At 40.5% G+C, this 18,733-nt stretch overlaps 1 protein-coding gene across 2 annotated transcripts in view; it reads right to left on the reverse strand.

The window, feature by feature from the left end:
* PPM1H (protein phosphatase, Mg2+/Mn2+ dependent 1H) overlaps window positions 1-17,176 on the reverse strand; it is a 95,386-nt gene extending 78,210 nt beyond the window's left edge. The window contains exon 1 of one of the 2 annotated variants that reach the window (XM_058189733.1): window positions 16,620-17,176. In XM_058189733.1, coding sequence (XP_058045716.1) covers window positions 16,620-16,855 — 236 coding nt within the window. In that variant the 5' untranslated portion in view covers window positions 16,856-17,176. The remainder of the gene's footprint in view (window positions 1-16,619) is intronic. The other variant, XM_058189735.1, reaches the window with a different exon arrangement.
* Between the last annotated feature and the right edge of the window lie 1,557 nt (window positions 17,177-18,733).

Below are 18,733 nucleotides of genomic sequence, written 5' to 3' on the forward strand. Positions count from 1 at the left end.
GTTGGTCTTCTTTGCACTATTTCCAAAGTCTCAACATCTTTTTTTGTCCTGTGGTGATCAAAACTGGATGCGGCATTCCAGGTGTGGCCTTACTAAGGCTTTATAAAGTGATACTAATACTTCACTTGATTTTAATTCTATGCCTCTGTTTATACAACCAAGGATTATATTAGCTTTTTTCGCTGCTGCTGCACACTGCTAACTCATGTTTAACTGATCCAAGGTTCCTCTTACAATTACTGTTTTTGAGCAAGGTTTCACTAATCTGTACTTGTACCTTTGGTTTTCCATGCTTAAGTATAAGTATATAAATAAAGTTAATAAATAAAATGAAACTTTGTTTAAAAAAAGATAAAACACAAGCTTCTCTTTTAACTTCACATATTAAAAATGCAAATAATCAGTGCTGAAAAAGATAAACTATAGAATTCTCAAACTCATGATTTGAGAATAGAATTCTCAAACTGACAACTTAAAGAAATAGGTAATAGCTAAATAAAATCCAATTCTCCAAGCAGACCAAAGCATTGATTTCCTCTATTACAAATGTTAATGATATTAATTTTAATTTTAATTAATAATCTAAGAACAACTGGACAGATTCAAATACAGTTTTAACCGCGAAACTATTATTGCTTAGATTAAGCCAAATCAGTCATCAATAGATACACAGAGATTTCCATATTTACCCACCATTCAAAAAACAATATAAAACTAGGAAGGAAACAAATTCACTAGAACACATCCCCTCCAGCAGCCAACACTCAAATGAACATGGACCAGTAGCAGGCAAACAATCAGGTAGAAAACAATAACCATGGAATCACCAAAGAGGAAACTATACCCTAATCAAAATTGAGAAGGCAAACTACTGCATGTATATACAGAAAATCCCATACTCCTTTACACTAATGGACAATTAATTATTTGCAAGCAAACAACCAAGCTCAGAGAGCATCAAGAACTCCACAAATTAATATTACATATTCTAGAGCAGTCAACCTTTTTATACCTACCGCCCACTTTTGTAACTCTGTTAGTAGTAAAATTTTCTACTATTGCCCACCGGTTCCACGGTAATGTGCCGTGTATCGTCGTCTGCCCATGCCTCTCACCAGTGGTGGGATTCAAGTAATTTAACAACCGGTTCTCTGCCCTAATGATTTCTTCCAACAACCAGTTTGCCAAACTGTTCAGAAAGTTAACAACCGGTTCTCCCGAAGTGGTGCAAACTGGCTGAATCCCACCACTGCCTCTCACACATCGTGGATTGGGGTTGGGGGGGGGGGGGCAAGGCTACCAGCTCTGCTTGTCTGTTACAGCTGGGTGGTGTGGGGGAGATGCGCGAGCTATTCTGGGACGAGGCTCTTGTTTGCGGTCGCACTATAGCGCCATTTAGTTTACTTACGTAACGTGAACTAAACTTATACGCGGGCAATACAAATAGTATATTTGTCATGGGGAATTTTATGAAAACCTAATGAAAATGTTTTTAAATAATGCTATGAAAGTTTTTTAAAAAGTCAATTAAATTAAAAAAAAGGAAAGTGTTTCAGCATTGGACAAAACCCCTACCGCTCACCACAAAAGCTGGAACGCCCACTAGTGGGCGGTAGGGACCAGGTTGACTACCATTGTTCTAGAGTATGAATAAAAACAAATGCCTAACTTGCATAGAAAGATAGAGAATTAGTTCTAAACCAACACACAAATCACACATGGTCTAATATCTCTTAGACAATTTGCCTATAGAATACTTTCTGAAGCAAAATGATGCTCTTCTTCCTTGAATTGCTATAAGTTTTTGTGATTCCAAAGTTATCTGCAATCCTTACTCAGCTTCTTTCTCTAGCTTTTCTATACTTCTGTCACTGTTGAAAATATGTTCAAACCTTTTTTCTCTTGCTAACTGGTAGAGAAATCTCCATGTTTTGTTTTGTTTTCTTAGAGGAGAAGTCTATGTGATCGCCAGAAATCGAAAAGGACTTGATGGCATATCATCAATCAATCAGCTGGAGAAGGGTTGGGTAATCTCTGCATAATTGAGAGATGTAGCTACTCATCAGGATGTGGATTGCATTTCTTGATCTGGAACTTCTTAGCTTAGCATTCAATCAACATTCAAAACAATACTACCTAATAAATTAATAAAAAGTTTTAGCATAATGCTAAATCAGGACAGAATTTAACATGAATTCCAGATTGCTAAACATATGTCACCCAACAATTACAATCTCTACTGGAGTAGATTTGTAAACATATAGGGTTCAACTTTGTTGGCTGCTTAGATGAAAAGGATTTGGATAGCTATATGCAAGATTTATATGAATATCCTACTTTAGGATTTAATTAATTTATTGTCAGATACAGGATTAATATTTTCATGCCATTTTATTTGCTATTACCCTGTCCTAATTTATTCCACAATTAATTTAAAGGAAAAAAAGCCTTACCAAAGACACGAAGAAAATAATGACTGAGTCAAGAATTAAACACAGAAGTCCTCTTGCAAGCGAAAAAGGGAAGAGTTTATTTTTTTTCCTGTGAGAGTAAAATGCTAATGATCAAAGGCATACAGTTCTCCTACTTTCAAAACAATGCTATAGAGCACTGCACACAGAACAACTAGACACAAGAACAATTTTTTCCCAAACGCCATCACTCTGCTAAACAAATAATTCCCTCAACACTGTCAAACTATTTACCAAATCTGCACTATTAATCTTCTCATTGTTCCCATCACCCATCTCCTTCCACTTATGACTTCATAAGTGTAATTTTGTTGCTTGTATCCTTACGATTAATATTGATATTGTTTCCTGATTGCTTATTTATACCCTATGACTATCATTAAGTGTTGTACCTTATTATTCTTGATGAACGTATCTTTTCTTTTATGTATACTGATAGCATATACACCAAGACAAATTCCTTGTGGGTCTAATCACACCTGGCCAATTTAAAAAAAAAATCTAATTCTAATTTACCATCATGGAAACTGGGTGTTGGCTTACCTGAACGCCCCTTCTTGGAGAAGTGGGAATGCCAGTCAGATGCGTGGGTTTTCCCTCCTGTCTCTATGCAAGGACCAAGTCTGCTAATTCATTTAGCCCCGCCTCTTCCTTTCCTTCTCCAGCTTTTCGGCAAAGGTGTGTAGCAGACTGTCGTGTCTACCTGAAACGAGAAACAGTTAGAAGCCACCCACCCCAACATCCAGAAGGAACCTGGGGGGGAGGGGGGGCTGACTGGCATTCCCACTTCTCCAAGAAGGGGCGTTCAGGTAAGCCAACGTCCATTCTCCCTGTCAGTGGGAATGCCAGTCAGATGCGTGGGACATACCAAAGCTGATGTCCTCTCCGGGTGGGAAGACGATAGTTCCTTCCATCTATTCAATGATGACCTGCTGCAGCATCCTTCTACCAAATGCAGCGTCAGCGGATGCGTACGCATCTAGGCAATAATGCCTGATAAAAGTGTTGGTGTGGACCAGGTGGCCGCTTTGCAAATTTCCAGCAATGATGCTTGCGTGTTCCAGGCCGCAGAGGTCGCCGCACTCCTGGTGGAGTGGGCTGAAATGTGTTGTGGAAGAGGAAGAGCCTGTTGGTTGTAGGCTGAGGCAATAATAGCCCTAATCCACCTCGCCAGACAAAGGGAGGAGGCCTTGGAGATTCAGGTGACCTGAAATATGAGCTGCTGAAATGGATCATGTGGGTCCCCAGATGGGCACCCCAGCCGACGAGACTGGCGTCTGTGGTGAGAGTCACTGTGTGTTGATTCCTGAAGAGGCTGCCCTTGGCAATGGTGTTGGACGACCACCAACGTAGGGAGTCCCAAATGTCTTGCGGAATGGTGACCATCACTGAAGAAGAGCTGCGGTGCTTATTTTGGTGTGGCAGGAGAAACCATTGTAGATGCCTTCAATGTAGGTGAGACCATAGAACGATCCCAAAGGATGACACCATTTTGCCCAGTAATTAGGACAGTTGAAAAAGGGAAGACTTATTGTGGAGACAACAACAATTGGCTAAGACCGACAGGTTGGCCTGTCGTTCCTGGGAAAGGAACACCAAGGATAGGGAGGAATTTATCTCTGTGCCTAAGTGTAAAATATGGGTGGAGGGTGAGAGATGGCTCTTGTTCCAATTTATCAAGAAGCCATGTTCCTGGAGCAACCTAATAGTGTTCCTAAGATCCTGTCTAGCTGGTTGTCATCCAAATACGCTTGAAGCCTGATGGAACAGGAGCGTATATGAGCTATGAGAGCTGCTAGAATATTTGTGAATACTCTTGGGGCCGAGGATAGACCAAACAGTAAAGCCCTATACTGAAAAGGTTTTCCAGAGTAAGCAAATCTAAGGAACTGTCGGTGGAAAGGGTGTATAGGAATGTGGAGGTAAGCCTCCATCAAATCTATGGACGACAAGAAATCCCCCGGGCAGATGCTCTCCAAAATTGAGGTGAGTGAGTGCATTTTGAACTGGTGATAAGTGATATACCGGTTAAGGGATTTTAAATCTAAAATTGCCCGCCAGCCCCCCAAGGATTTTCTTACTACAAAAAGCATGGAGTAAAATCCCATTCCTCTCTGTTCCGCAGGGACAGGTTCTATAGCGTTGATAGAATTGAGATAATTAATGGCCAATTCTATCAGAATCCTAGATGATTGAATGCGGGAAACAGGACAGCGAATGAAAAACTTTGGGGGTATGGCAGAAAACTCTAGAGTGAAGCCATGTCGAATGGTGGATCTGACCCAGGAATCTGATGTTATGAGGTCCCAGTTGGGTGCAAAGTGGGCCAAATGACCTCCAACTGGTAGGGAAAGGAGGTTACTTGGAACGCCTGAAGGGACGTCCTCTGCCCCCTCTAAAGGACTTACATGGGGGAAACCTAGTTCCCTGTCTGACCTGGTTGGTGTTCTGCTGGAAGCCGCTGGACGGGAAGTAACGTTGGTTACATTGCTGGTTGGAAGCCGAATCTGAGGAACAAAAGGGCTAAGGTCTGGAATATTGCTGAGTGCGGTAATCAATTCTTCTGGACACGGAAGGCAGGATTTTTCTTTTGTCCTTCATCTTTATTAGGAGAGGGTCTAAAGGAGCTCCAAATAATTTGTCCCCAGAATAAGGGGATGCGGCAAGACGCCACTTATTATGGGCATCGGCTTGCCATTGGCGGAGCCATAAAAGTTGCCTCAAAGTGACAGAGGCTCCCACTGCTTTGGCCGCAAATCTGGCAGCATTCAGCGTGGCATCCACTGAGTACTCTAAAGAGGCCTTGATTTTGTTAATATCCTGGTGCGTGCGGACATCAAAGGTAGGAATGCGAGCCTGGAGCTGGTTCAGCCATAGCAATGAAGCCCTGTCGAAAAAGGATGATGCTGTGGAAGCCCTGACTGCCCAGGCGGCCACCTGGTGGCCTTTGATCAGAACCCTCTCTGCACGTTTATCCTCCAGCCGGAGCGATTCGTCAGGAGAACCTGTCTGCGGTGCAGAAGATGCCAGAGCGACTATGGGCGCATCTACCGTAGGGACCTGTAAAATACTATTCAGGTTATTAGCGACATTGTAAAGTCTTTTATCCAGTCCGTTCAGATTGGGACCCGACCCGGGAATCGCCCACTGGCGTTGCACCACATCCTGAAAAGGCTGAGGAGATGGAACAGTCTCAGTTTCAATGGAAGGTTCCTTAAAAAGAGCCGCGGCCGGATCCAAGTCAGACTGAGCTTCCTGAGAAGCATGAGAGGTCCCTAACTTGGTGGTGTTTGGGGCTTTAAACAACAAAAATTGAAACATATGTGGCTTGAAAAGGCCAATGAACGAGGGTAGATCCGGTTCTGTCGTGTCCCACCCCCCACTCCGACGAATGAGTCAAGGAAGTCCGTGACAAACTTGGCAACGAAGCCTCTGCAGCTTGCCAAGTCCCTTCGAGGTTTATCAGGGCAGGCAGGAGTCCAAGTTGTGACTTTAGCAAACTCGATAAGACTTTGCTTGACTGAAGGTTGGAATGCCACAAGCAGGTCCTTTATATAGCTGTGGGGTGTGGCTCCATGACTTCAACATTTATCCAGGCCTGCCCCTCCCTTCCTTCTGCTGGCGTCACCTCTCAGATCTCCGGAAGCGAGGATCCTCCCACTTTGAATTGTCTTCTGCTGTTTGGGAAAGGGAGGGGTCAGAAGGAGTAGGCCCGAGCAATTCCAATACCGGGCTGGCTTCCTCTGACGGCTGAGCCAAAGGAACACACGCCGTATGAGTGAGGTTTATCGGGCTTGTTTGTTCACTCCTGGAATCCTCTCCAGGCATGGGGCCAGGGCCGGGGGCTGGAGGCATGACAGGCCGTTCATCTTCATTATCAGACTCGGAGTCTGATAACAGGCCCGGTTACAGGAGACGGGAGGGACCCGGCTGAGGAGAGGAGGGAGGACGAGTCACAACAGGTTCCAAACCTTCGTCATCTGACAAGGACTGTTCCCTGAGGATTTCCTCATCTGAGAAATGTCCCTCATCTCTTGTTCGTGATAAGTGCCAGATCCTTCCAGGTTAGTAGAAAGATGGAATTGCTCAGCCCTGTGAGAGGTATCCATTCTGGAAGGAGAATTGCTCTGATTAAGGCACTGAGCCAGGCCTTGCTTAATGGCCTCAGAAATCATCAGACCAAATGCTTGAGGCACTTGGAATTCTGGTGCAAGAGAAACACCTTGACCCGAGCTCGAAGGAGCCACAGGGGGGATTGCTTGAGCTACTGGCTGGACTGCAATGGGATGGATAACTGGCTCAGGCAGAGGCTGCAATAAAGGGTCTAGGCTCGATGGAGAATGTTGGTTGGATGAAGCCGTGCAATCTGGGGACCAGGCAGTGGAGCCTCCTTGGTTGGGTGAAGCCCTGGCTGGGCTGAGGCCACTTACAGGAGAAACAGATAGGTTTGTATGTGCTAGAGGGGAAGCAGGTCTGGAAGCAGCTTGAAGCTGCGCTTTATTAATCATTCTCTCTAGGGCCTTCGTTCTTCCACTTTGGATTGCTTGGAGGACTTTTCTTTGGGGGCTTTGGCCCTTGATTTAGTGGATTGGGCCCTAGAGGAACCTTCCCCGGGGTCAGAGTGGTGCCTGGATCTCCCTCTGGAAGAGGAGGCTTGGTGTGAGTCAGCGTCCGCCATTTTGGAAAGTGCTGACTTAAAATGGCCAAAATAGGTGCCAAAAACCATTTCCCTTATATGGGAAATAAGGGCTCTTATGTGTAATCACCGGCCCTCCTGCCTGGCTGTGGCCACGATCTGAGATCCTCAGCTGAGTTGGGAAGGCTGCAGGATCACTGGATTAAATGGCTCCCGATGAAGATCGGAGCTGGAGGCGCGGAATTCAAACCTCGCGCTTTAAGCTGCAGAGTTAAGGCTCTCTTTGCAGCAAAAATCTCCCTCCCAGCCAGAAAAATGGGCACCCAGGGAGAGGAGGAGATCTCCTGCTGCAATCTCCCTTTCCGATCTGCCGGCCGGCAGATTGGAACCGCAGCTGTGATCTTCGGCAGTTTCAGACAAAAGCCCTTCTCGCCAGTATTTAAGTCTCCTGAAAGGTGTTAAAAAGGAGCTGAAGAAAACCAATTAAGTAATTAAGCTCAGTCAGAGCAGGGTAGATGCAACTGTCCTCTGTGAGACCGAGTCGAAAAGCTGGGGAAGGAAAGGAAGAGGCGGAGCTAAATGAATTAGCAAACTCGGTCCTTGCACAGAGACAGGAGAGAAAAGCCACGCATCTGACTGGCATTCCCACTGACAGGGAGAAAGGTTAGTGACTTAGGAAAGTCCCGAGTTTGATTAGGAGAGGTTCCTTTTATTAGATTTGTCTCTTTTCTGTCAACAACCCGGTTTACTGATAGTACACCTGCATAACAAACATCTCTGTTAAAAATGTTAACTAGAATCATGCTTTAGTGTGAAATGAAGCAGATAAGATAATAGGGCTTTTGACCCAATAGGTGCTGTTTTGTAAACTCTACTGGATAGACTTTGAAAGCAAATTTAGTTTCCAGATCCTGCTTGGTAAAATAGCAGCTGCTATTCTTTTTTTCTCCAACCATCTAGGGTGAAAAAAGAGAGGCATGGTTTAATTTAACAGAGGACAGAATTTTGAATATAGAAGGTTATGATTTGCTATATGGATGGCATGCATATTTAATTTATGACAAAAAAGTGGATAAGGCCTTTAAAAATCATGTGCTAAGAAATGCCCTTCTGCGTGTTTGGAAAAAATACTCTTATAAACTAAATTATAAGGTTCCTATATGGGCAAGTCCTAGACATACAATAGAAAATATAAACATAGAACAGAATCAGGAAATGATTACATATAAAGATCTTTTGTATACTGAAAGAGGTAATTTGCAGTTAAAATCTCTGCAAGTATTAAGAGAGGAAGGGAAAAATTATACTTGGTTTCAATATGAGCAACTACGTGCTAGATGGAAGGGAGATCAGAAAATTGGTATAGAGCAGAACGAGGAAATTTGGTAAAGCAAATTAGAAATCAGTCTCAGGAGCATATAAAGAGATTGTATAATGTGTTACTTGAAATAGATTCTGAAAGGGACTTGGTAAAGGACTGTATGATAAAGTGGGCACAAAATTTTCAGGAGCCAATATTATTGGAAACTTGGGAAAAAATTTGGGTTAGAAATGTTAAATTCACGAGGCACAGAATCTGAGGAAAATTTTTATAAAATGTTTTATAGATGGCATCTAGATCCTAAAAAATTATCGTGTATGTATCCAGATATGCAAGCAAAATGTTGGAGATGTAATTGTGATGACGCTACATATTTTCACATTTGGTGGACTTGTAAGGACATAAAGGCCTTTTGGATAAAAATTTGGTGGATTTTACAAAATGTTTTGAAAAAGAAGATAAAGTTCCTGCCGCAATTTTTCTTGTTGGGAATTATTACGGATTGTACAGTAATTGAGACTAAATTGATTTTAAATCTAATAACTGCAGCAAGATTACTAATAGGACAATATTGGAAGAAAAAAGAAGTACCAACAATAGAAGAATGGATATTGAAAGTTGCCAATTTGGCTGAGATGGCGAAGATATCAGCCTTTTTGAAAGACAATACGCAAGAAAGATACTTAAAGGAATGGAAAAAATGGATTGACTATATTCAACGTAGATATCAGACTAAGAGTTATCAGACTGTTTTTGAATGATTATGATGTATTATTCTTGATTGTTTTTGGGGGAAGTTAGGAATTGATGATTGTAGGGGTATAATTAAGTTGGGACGAAATTTTTTTAGCATATGTTTGTTTTATTTTTAACTATACCTTGTGCCCGTTCCGGGAAGTCGGGGGAGGGGGGGTTGTGAAGGGAGGGGAGAGGAGGGGGGGAAAGGGGGAAAAAATTTTTGTAAAACTTTTTGAATAAAAAAAAAAGAGAGAGAGGCATAATACTAAGCTCTTAAACAGCATGGATTTAACTTTATAAAACGAATGAGAAAGCCCTCTAAGCTTCCCTTGACAATGACACCTCAATAAGAGATGTCAGCTTATTTTTAAAAATTTGCTATTTTCCATCCCTTTTTGTCAGAAAAGGCATCTAGTTTTTCTGAATATCATTTTCAATCACTTAGTTACTCAATTATAACTCCATTAAAAACACCATTACAATGATTAAATTGAACATCTCCAGACCTACTAATAAAGTTAGCAGACTTCTAGACTTCTGCTTCTAGTACCAGCAACAATGCTTTCCACAAATATGAGCTTCTTTCTATCTATCCAGCTCCATTTGAGCATTTATTTACATGTTGCTGCTAACTAGCATGCAGATCAATGAAAAGCAATAATACCTAAATTCACAGGCACAGACATCTTAAATGAGATTTTCTTTTACTTCTTCCTTTGACATCATGCTTTGATGTCAGAACTGGAAGCAGCCATTCTCAAAAGGTAATGTCTCATTTGGCTGTAGTTTTGTTTATGGTGACAAATCATGTTACTCAGCCATCATTAGTAACACAGAGAAGTAGCAATAATTAATATCAAACAGTTATGAATCTATAATGACAACTGGAGTGTATAATATAAGCAATATCACTGAGGAGGGAGAAGAGAAAGGATAAAGCATGCTGACAGTGGGACAGAAATAAAAATATTACAGGAAGGTAAAGTAGAAATGAATTTCCTTGCTTGTACTGCACATCATGAAAAAGCAGCCTTCATAATTCTAAAAAGCTCAATAAACAGAACCTTGTTAAAAGATCCTGTGCAAGAAGCAATGCCCAGCCTCATTCCACATCTTCAAAATTGCCAAGAATCATCATCCTAACAAAAACAATTCTGCAACACAAAGCACACATAAATAAAATTTTGTCTATTCTTTTTATGTAACTTTAGAAATGTTTACAGAACTTCTTGATTCAGGAGATTTTTCTGGAAATTTAAATATATTAAATATGCATATAAAGATTATTCTGAAGAAATTATTCATTACATTGTAAGTTTCTGAGTTTTTTTAATCCACAGATTTAAGAACAAAAATAAAAATGGCATTATGGGAAAAAAGGTATAAAATGATATGGGCTGAAAGATATCTTATAGACGACCAACCTTCTCCATCATGGTCAACTCACAGATCATGAGAATTAATCTTCAACCTATCTGGAAAACAACACATTGAGGAAATCTCTTAAAGATAGATTATTCGTTGATATAAGACACTTTATACATCATACAACACCAACAATACAGCCAATTAAACAATGCAGTATATGTAACAAAACCAAAGAATAATCTTATATAATTATTATTATTATTATAGCAGCAGCATTTGCACCTGGAACCAATAGAAAGTCAAATTCCAAAGACTTTTTAGAACAGTAAAGTTCTTATAAAATACCTGGTGGTCATGAAAATGTGGGGCATCTTTGCTATTTCAGAGAAGAGCAGCCATCACAGAAAATGCCCATTTTCAGGTGCCCTCCCCTCTTATCTCTTAGTAGCTGGAGATCATTAACAGACATTTTCTGCTCACTCAGAGTCATCAGGCAAAGCTTATCTTGGCTAGATGGTCTCATAGATACCCAGGCATTGAGTGAGATAGAGCTTTATAGGTAATAAACAACACTTTGAATTGTACATGGAAGCATATCAACAGTTAATGCAGCTCCTACAACAAAATTAATCAGTAAGGAAACTGTCCAGTAGATACACATAAGTTTGTTTAGTCTTCAAGGACAGCGCCAAGTATAGAGAGGTCTTGTGTGTAAAACACGCTTGCTATCTAGGAAAGAACCAGGTTCTGGTAAAATATAAATTATATATGCTGAAGCTTTTCACAAAGAGATCCATTTATAATCAATGAGAGTAAAATTACCCTGAAAATACATAGTTTTCCTTGGAAAGGGCTCATGGTAGTGTAGTGGTTGAGATTATGAATTAGGACTATAAAAACTCAGGATAAGTCCACATTCAGCCATGGAAATTTACACATGAGGTTAGTTGCTATAATGATAAAATAAATATTTCCATAAAAGTCATGGGGAGCTTTTGGATGAAATGCAAGAAATAAAGACAATAAAAATGAAATTCCTTTGACAATCTAACAACTATCATGATTGGCAAACAAAAAACATGCAACAAAGATTCTGTGTTCAGGTTTTTTTTTAACAAACTTGATTAAATTACTGTATTTATACCGAGATTTTTAACAATGGTGTACAGGAAATCATATCCAAGTAGATTTTGTTTCTGCTGTCAAAGATACAGATTTACATTAATACATGTCCAAATTCTTCAAAATTATATATTAAGTACTGAAATGGGTTGTGTATCTCCTTTAAGAATTCCTTAACTAATAAAGCCAGAAAAAGTTTTAAACCCACTTAATTAGCCATATATTTGTGTCAAAAATCAGTCTCCAATTAGATAAATTCTTTAGTTATTACACCTAAAATGATACTTCAACAATTACACTGCATCTGTTCACAAACTACATATCCTTTGGAAGATATGAAGCCAAACCAATATGGTCAAGTACATGAAGACAATACAAGTCTCAAATCAACCATGGTTTAACGGTTTACTCATCATTAGTTGCTAACTCCCCAAACAACTTAGTGTGCATGAATTCTATACTTTTCCAGATTTGTGCATAAAATGGATTAACTTCACAACAGAAAATAAAGGCTATTCTGAACTGTCTGTTGCTTTATTATTGTAAACATTCTCTAAAGCCAAATGTTTGTTGGCAAATCCAGGAAGAACCCTTACTAAGCAAGCTGTTCTGTCAAACAGGTTCTTAGCAAACAATCACCCATTGTAAGCATCAGTTTTATATATTAACACGACATTATATGGCTGAATCTCTTACTGCCCTTTCTTAAAATGCAATACTTTCAAGGAAACTGCATCCCTCTTCCTATGATTTACATTACTTCTTGTCTTATCCTTAGTAATATGGCATTAAATTGGTTTTTTTAGCATTTCAGAAAACAGCCAATTAAAAGCCGTTCTGAGTGCACTAAATTCACCAACTGTACTTACATAACCTCCTCCACTCTCAACAGATGGAAGATCTAGTCATATGTGAACAACTCACAGTTCAGTTCAGCTTAGTGCAAAGCAAAGTAGTCCCTAAGGACAACTAAACAAACCTTTAAAAACACACAAACACAAACAATTTAGATAGATTTTAATATCTCGTTATGGTAAATAAAAATCATATCTTGAATCAATCAGAGCATAAATCATAGTATTTGTTATTAAGAGGATCATTTATAAAAATGCATATATTTCAAATATTTATAGTTAAAGCCTGTTTAAACATCAGTATTAAAAACAAAAATAAAGAACAGGGAGTAGACATTAGGTCTCCTGCTTAATGCAACAAGGTTTTTTGAAAGTGAAGCAAAGTAGCCCTATCTTAATAGTCTTAATCAAAGCATCACTTTCCAAAAACAGAATGCACTTGCCCATGAATTCCCCTAGAAATAAGTCACCTCTAATTTCAATGACATCATAAAGTTTTCAGCTCAGAAAATATGGTGAAAAAACCGGCTAGATCGGATTTTTTTTTAAATTTGGGCAATCTCCAGAAAGTACCCAGGTGAGGCTAGGAAACCTCCAAACTCCAGGCAACGCTTATCTTAATACTCAATACAAACATACTTATGAAATGATACATTAATTCTCAACTATACATCAAGGACACAAAGCCATTAATAGCTTTGTTCCAGAATTATTTCGTAAAATGACTATTTCAAATATAGATGTGGAAATAAAGACACTTTCTGCAGAACAATTCAGAATTGATTTTGGCATAAAATCTGATTAAACATTATCTTTAGAATAAAAATAAACTTAACTACTATATTTTTTTCATTATGATATAGAAAGGGGGCAGGCAGATTGTCAAAGCTTGACAAAGCTCAATTTATCTGTCTGCCAAAACAACTGCAATAAAGGTTCATCTTCAAGACAAAAAATTAATTATAATGATAGAACATGGTAAAAGTCGAGGGTTCCTCTGCAGCTCTCAGACTGCTGTTGAATGAGAAATGGACGTTAGTAATAACAGAATTAAACATTTTTGTCTTCGTGGACAATAAATGCGAATAGACTGGAAATGCCAGAAAATTACAGAGGAACGCACAAAATAAAAAAACTAGAAATCTTTGAATAATTTTATCAAACAGCTGTGCAATCAAAATAAATGTTGCCAATTTTTAAGAATTCACTTTAAGATGAAGAAAGAGCAGAACATCCATTTGCTATAATTGCTGAGCAGGAGACTGCATAAAATAGATATAGAGAACTATTAATAGCCCTCAAATTATAAGAGCTATTAAAAATGGAAGTTTGACAGTAATACAGAGGATACAATACAGTAGAAAAATCATCTCTTAAAAGCTGGAACTATGTGCTGTGAGTCACAAGGGAGTTTGCTTAACAGTCCCTATGAGGAGCAACAATAAAGCAGTAATAGACAAAATGGATGCATTTGCAGACAATAATGAATGGCTTTTCACCCATAGAAACATGGTGATTATGTGCATTAGGTTTTCTGAACCCTGGATATAGAGTTAGCCTATTACGTATGTATTTATTCAGAATTCTGTGCTTACCCTTGAGTATATATAGAGGAAATGTTTCCATTTTCCACATTTTTATTGCAGAATCTGTTATAATATGCAAAGAAATAAGTTCAAAAGGAACACTCACTAAACATAAACCTGCACAATAATAAACAAAATTATAAGGAGTGCTGTCTTCAAGCGGTAAACAAGTACAGAACTTTTTCAGATGCCTGAATATGCAAGAAAGAGTAAAGGGGCAAACTTAGTGTGACTATTCCTTAGCTCTAATTGTTTAGGCAAATACCTGAAAAAATCGCTCAGAAGACCAATATCCATATTTTAAAAACTATCATTCACTGGGTCAAATAAAGCCATTCCTTGCATATATGTCAAGGATATGGATGAAGGAATTTTTCCACTGAATGGACAATTAGATCCCCTCATAAAAATGCCCTCACATCTGCCTGTAATTTTTTTCTTTGCCAAACATCTTGAACAGCTTTGTCTGTGATAAGAGGGAGCCCTCTGCCTCAAGTTAGTCAATGATTGGTGATCTTTGAAGGTAAGCCTCTAAAACTATATCAACACTCCAATGTAATAAATCGTGTTTAAAAGAATGTGCTTGAAAAGTTCCTGAACTTTTCATTCTGTACTATTATAGTCAGAGAAAAATTGATTACTATATTTTATTCCAAATTACGTATGTTGCTCTTCTATTGGCCACTGAGAAAGTATGATCTTTTCTACTAATTTAGCACTCCAAATTTTCAACAAAAGACACCATGCACATACAGTACTTCTTTTCTTTTATGTAACCTGAGAGCATATGCGCCAAGACAAATTCCTTGTGTGTCCAATCACCCTTGGCCAATAAAAGGGGCCGTGGTGGCTCAGGCTGTAAGATAGCCTGTTATTAAAACACAGCAGCCTGCAATTACTGCAGGCTCGAATCCCACCAGGCCCAAGGTTGACTCAGCCTTCCATCCTTTATAAGGTAGGTAAAATGAGGACCCAGATTGTTGGGGGGGGAATAAGTTGACTTTGTAAATATACAAATAGAATGAGACTATTTCCTTACACTGTAAGCCGCCCTGAGTCTTCGGAGAAGGGTGGGATATAAATGTAAATAAATAAATAAATAAATAAATAAATAAATAATAATAAAAAATTCTATTCTATTCTATCAAATGGATCAGATTTGGTAACCATGAAATTCAAAACAGTCTGCCTTTAGTCTTTCCTTGACTAAACTTTCAGAAATCTCTAAAGCCCCAGAAATTAAACCAATAGACTTTCAAGGCATTTGCTACCAGTTGAAAAGCTGCATCTCATTCTCATCATATTAAAACAATTGCAATAACTTAGAACTTTAATTTTAAGGAAAGGTTATAATCATTTGAAGTAATAATTTTAAAAGACATGTAGTAGAAAAGTGAAGAATGGGGAAAAGGAAAATCAGCAAAGACTGTAGTCTCCTTCATTCCACCTTTGGAGGACACCTTCCACAGTGACAAGGGATTGTGTGCAGGAAAGATGGAAAATTTTGAGAATGAAAGGGATCAATGGCAAACACTCTGGATATCATCATTGCAGCACAGGCGTGAAAAGGGGGCTGGAGGCTTGTTTTAGCTAAATACCATTTTGCCATTATCAAAACAGAAAATAAAGCTATGTTAAATCATCCTACAAACACACAATACTCTCAGAACATCTTATCCACCCCTAAAAATTCACAGACACCAACTGCTGGACTAAATGCTATACTACAAAAGCAAAGGCAAAACAGTGGGCACTGCTCTATGATGGAGTTTTATAAAAATGAACTATCTAATGGCAAGATTTTTTGTTTTGGGTTCACTTTTCCCCTTTATTGTATTTTCCCTCTCTAAAGGTTCCAGTAATATTACTATAAGAAGTTGTACATTTGCTTGGCACATATGTGCAAAAACAATTACCCACCACATGCCAAAAGTAAGCACTTTAATGTATTACATATGTTCTTAAGAATTTAAGAATGAGGCTTGCTTCCATGCAAGTACAGATACAGAACTGAGTATCAAGGTTGCAAAACTACACACAGATAAAGGGCCTTGCTTCAAATTAAGGATGAATCAAAGCCAGGAGCACACTGCAGTGATTGATGTACCAGCTATGCTTCACTCTCACTGAAGGAAAAATGACAGATACAATAGCTACTCCACGACTTGTAGGGGAAGGAAATTTCAACTGAACCTGATATTTAGTAAACAGGTTTTTCCTAGCTCTTTTGCGAGATTCTTTTTCCAAGCCGGTCTGAGCGCTACTCATTTGGAAAGTTAAGCATTGCCTTTAGTTCAGAAAAGTAGCGCCCCGCCCCCCTTTTCTTCCAGCCCTCTTCCCACCAAACCGGTGACCGGGCCGTCGCCTTTTCCCCCTTCTGCGGCTGCAGCGTCCTCGCTGCCCGAAAGACTACATGTACGGGGCGCCTCCCATAAGCCCTACCGTGGCAAACCGAGGGCCCAGGGAGCGTCCCTGCCTTCACACACCCCCACTCGGCCCGGCCCACCCCCAGCGGCTACTCACTCGGCGTATCCCGTGGTCCAGGGCAAGCGCTTGATCTCCTTGTTGAGAATGAGGATGGGTCGGGCGATGTGATCGGCGGAGCACTCGACCTCGTCCTGAGAGAGCCCCAGGAACTCGGGTCTGCCGTAAGGAAAGCGGGGAGGCAAATCCAAGCCCCCGCCGGGCTCCGAGCCCGAACTGCCAGACACGATGCCTCCCACCAAATTGGCCATGGCAGACCTCATCCGAGTGAGCATATTAGTCCCGCCGCCCGCGGCACCCACGGGGCCAGGAAAAGCACCATCCAAAGCGGGCAGGCAAGCAAGCCGACGGCAAGGCAGGTCTCACGCTTCTGCCGTCGTCCCTGGAGCAGAAATGCTTCCGCCGTGGAGAGGCTGCATGGAACGGATGGCGAGGAAATCACCCGCGGGAGCCGGGGAGTAGGGGAGGGGCATCCACCGCGGCGCGGGCATAACAACCGCGGCGGCCACCCCGCTTGCCTCTTCCGCGGCGGCCGCAGATGCTGGAAGTGGACCCGAGCTGAGCGGCTTGCGCGGCTCCACGCGCTGCGTCACGTGACGAAATCCTGGCCTGGCTCGGTGGGCCACGGGAACTTCCTGGTCGTCGGGCTGCGGCAGCGCGGTCGCTGCCAATGCGGTGCAGCCCCGGAGATCTTGCGGCGGTGGTTGGCCTTGTTCTGGGTAGCGAGCGTCGCCTCGCGTCGGGGCTGCCGGTGGAGTCGGGAAAGCCGAGGTGGCGGGGAAGCCGAAGAAGAAGAAACCGAAGGGAATTGGCTTAAGGGCAAACGGCGACTCCATGTTAGTCTTCCTGAGTAGAAAGTTGCCACGCATTTCTACCTCAGTTTGGAAGGAGGGCCGCTTAAATTGAATCGCTCCCTGGAGGTGAGTGTGGGTTGCAGCCTCAGGCTTCAGTATTTTAAGGAGCAGGGCAATTTTAAAGTTGGGAGTATTTTTTTTTTAAAAAAAACCTGCTTTGTAACCAGACCTCTTTTTACTCTGTGTGTCGTTGTATGAGTTGTTCGTTAAACATTAATAAAGAGTACAGTTTTGCAGTTTTTTACAGGCGGCGTGGTTCTTCCGGGTTACACCTACTGGGACCAGATCCATTCAATTCAAAGTGCTCCAAGATGAGGGGGGGGATGCATACAGAATATCTGATCTGCTCGTCTCTAGTATATTAAGTCCTGTGCTGCCCGTTTTATTCTATTTATTGACCTGTGGTTGACCTCTCAGCACATATGAATTCCAAGTTAGTTTGCATATAAAAAGAAAATACTTTTTAAAGAGTCAGAATGAAATACTGTAGATGCATAAAGCACCCATCTTACCCCTAAAAGTTCCATCCCAAAGTTTGGGCCCACTCCTACTGTGCCGTCTTTGACAGCCACACAGAACCAAGCACTTGTCCTTAATCCAATAAAAGATGCAGCTTATTTATTTATTTATTTATCACATTTCTATACCACCCTTCTCCGAAGACTCAGGGCGGTTTACAGCCAAGATAAAATCGCACAGAAACAAACATTAAGAACATTATTAAAAATCTGATTCAAAATTGGCCTAATAATTTTAAAAACTAATAAAATATAAAATAAACCCTAATAAAACCACCCATGTTAAAATTGTGATTAGGCCAACCCTGCACGATGTAACAAGAAAGTCTTAAGTTCGCCGCTTAAAGGTCCAGAGGTCAGGGAGTTGGCGTAGCCCCAGAGGCAGCTGCCCAACAAATCAGCACAAAGCTTGACAAAAAAGAAAAACCTTGAGAAGTCTGCAAAGAGAACCTCCACCAAGGCTTTATTTTAGGATTGTACAGGGAAAGGGAAAAATCGTGCTTTGGATCTGGGGAAATACAAAGTTTTTATTATAAAAATTGAAGCAGCAAATTATTGTGAACCCATGGCTTATCAGAATCTTTAATAGCTAATAACAAGGAATAGGTAATGAAAGAGAGAGAGAAAGTGTGAATTCTAAACAAGCTAGATAAGAATTATTCCAGTTTTTAAATTACTAAAGCTTTAGAAAAATTAAAATATGTAGCATTACACCTTGGGTATCTGTTCTGATCACTAAGGCCTCATCTTCACAGATTTAGAATCATAAAGCTGACGAAGC

This window comes from Ahaetulla prasina, chromosome 7 (assembly GCF_028640845.1).
Source record: "Ahaetulla prasina isolate Xishuangbanna chromosome 7, ASM2864084v1, whole genome shotgun sequence".
NCBI classification, from domain to species: Eukaryota; Metazoa; Chordata; class Lepidosauria; order Squamata; family Colubridae; genus Ahaetulla; species Ahaetulla prasina.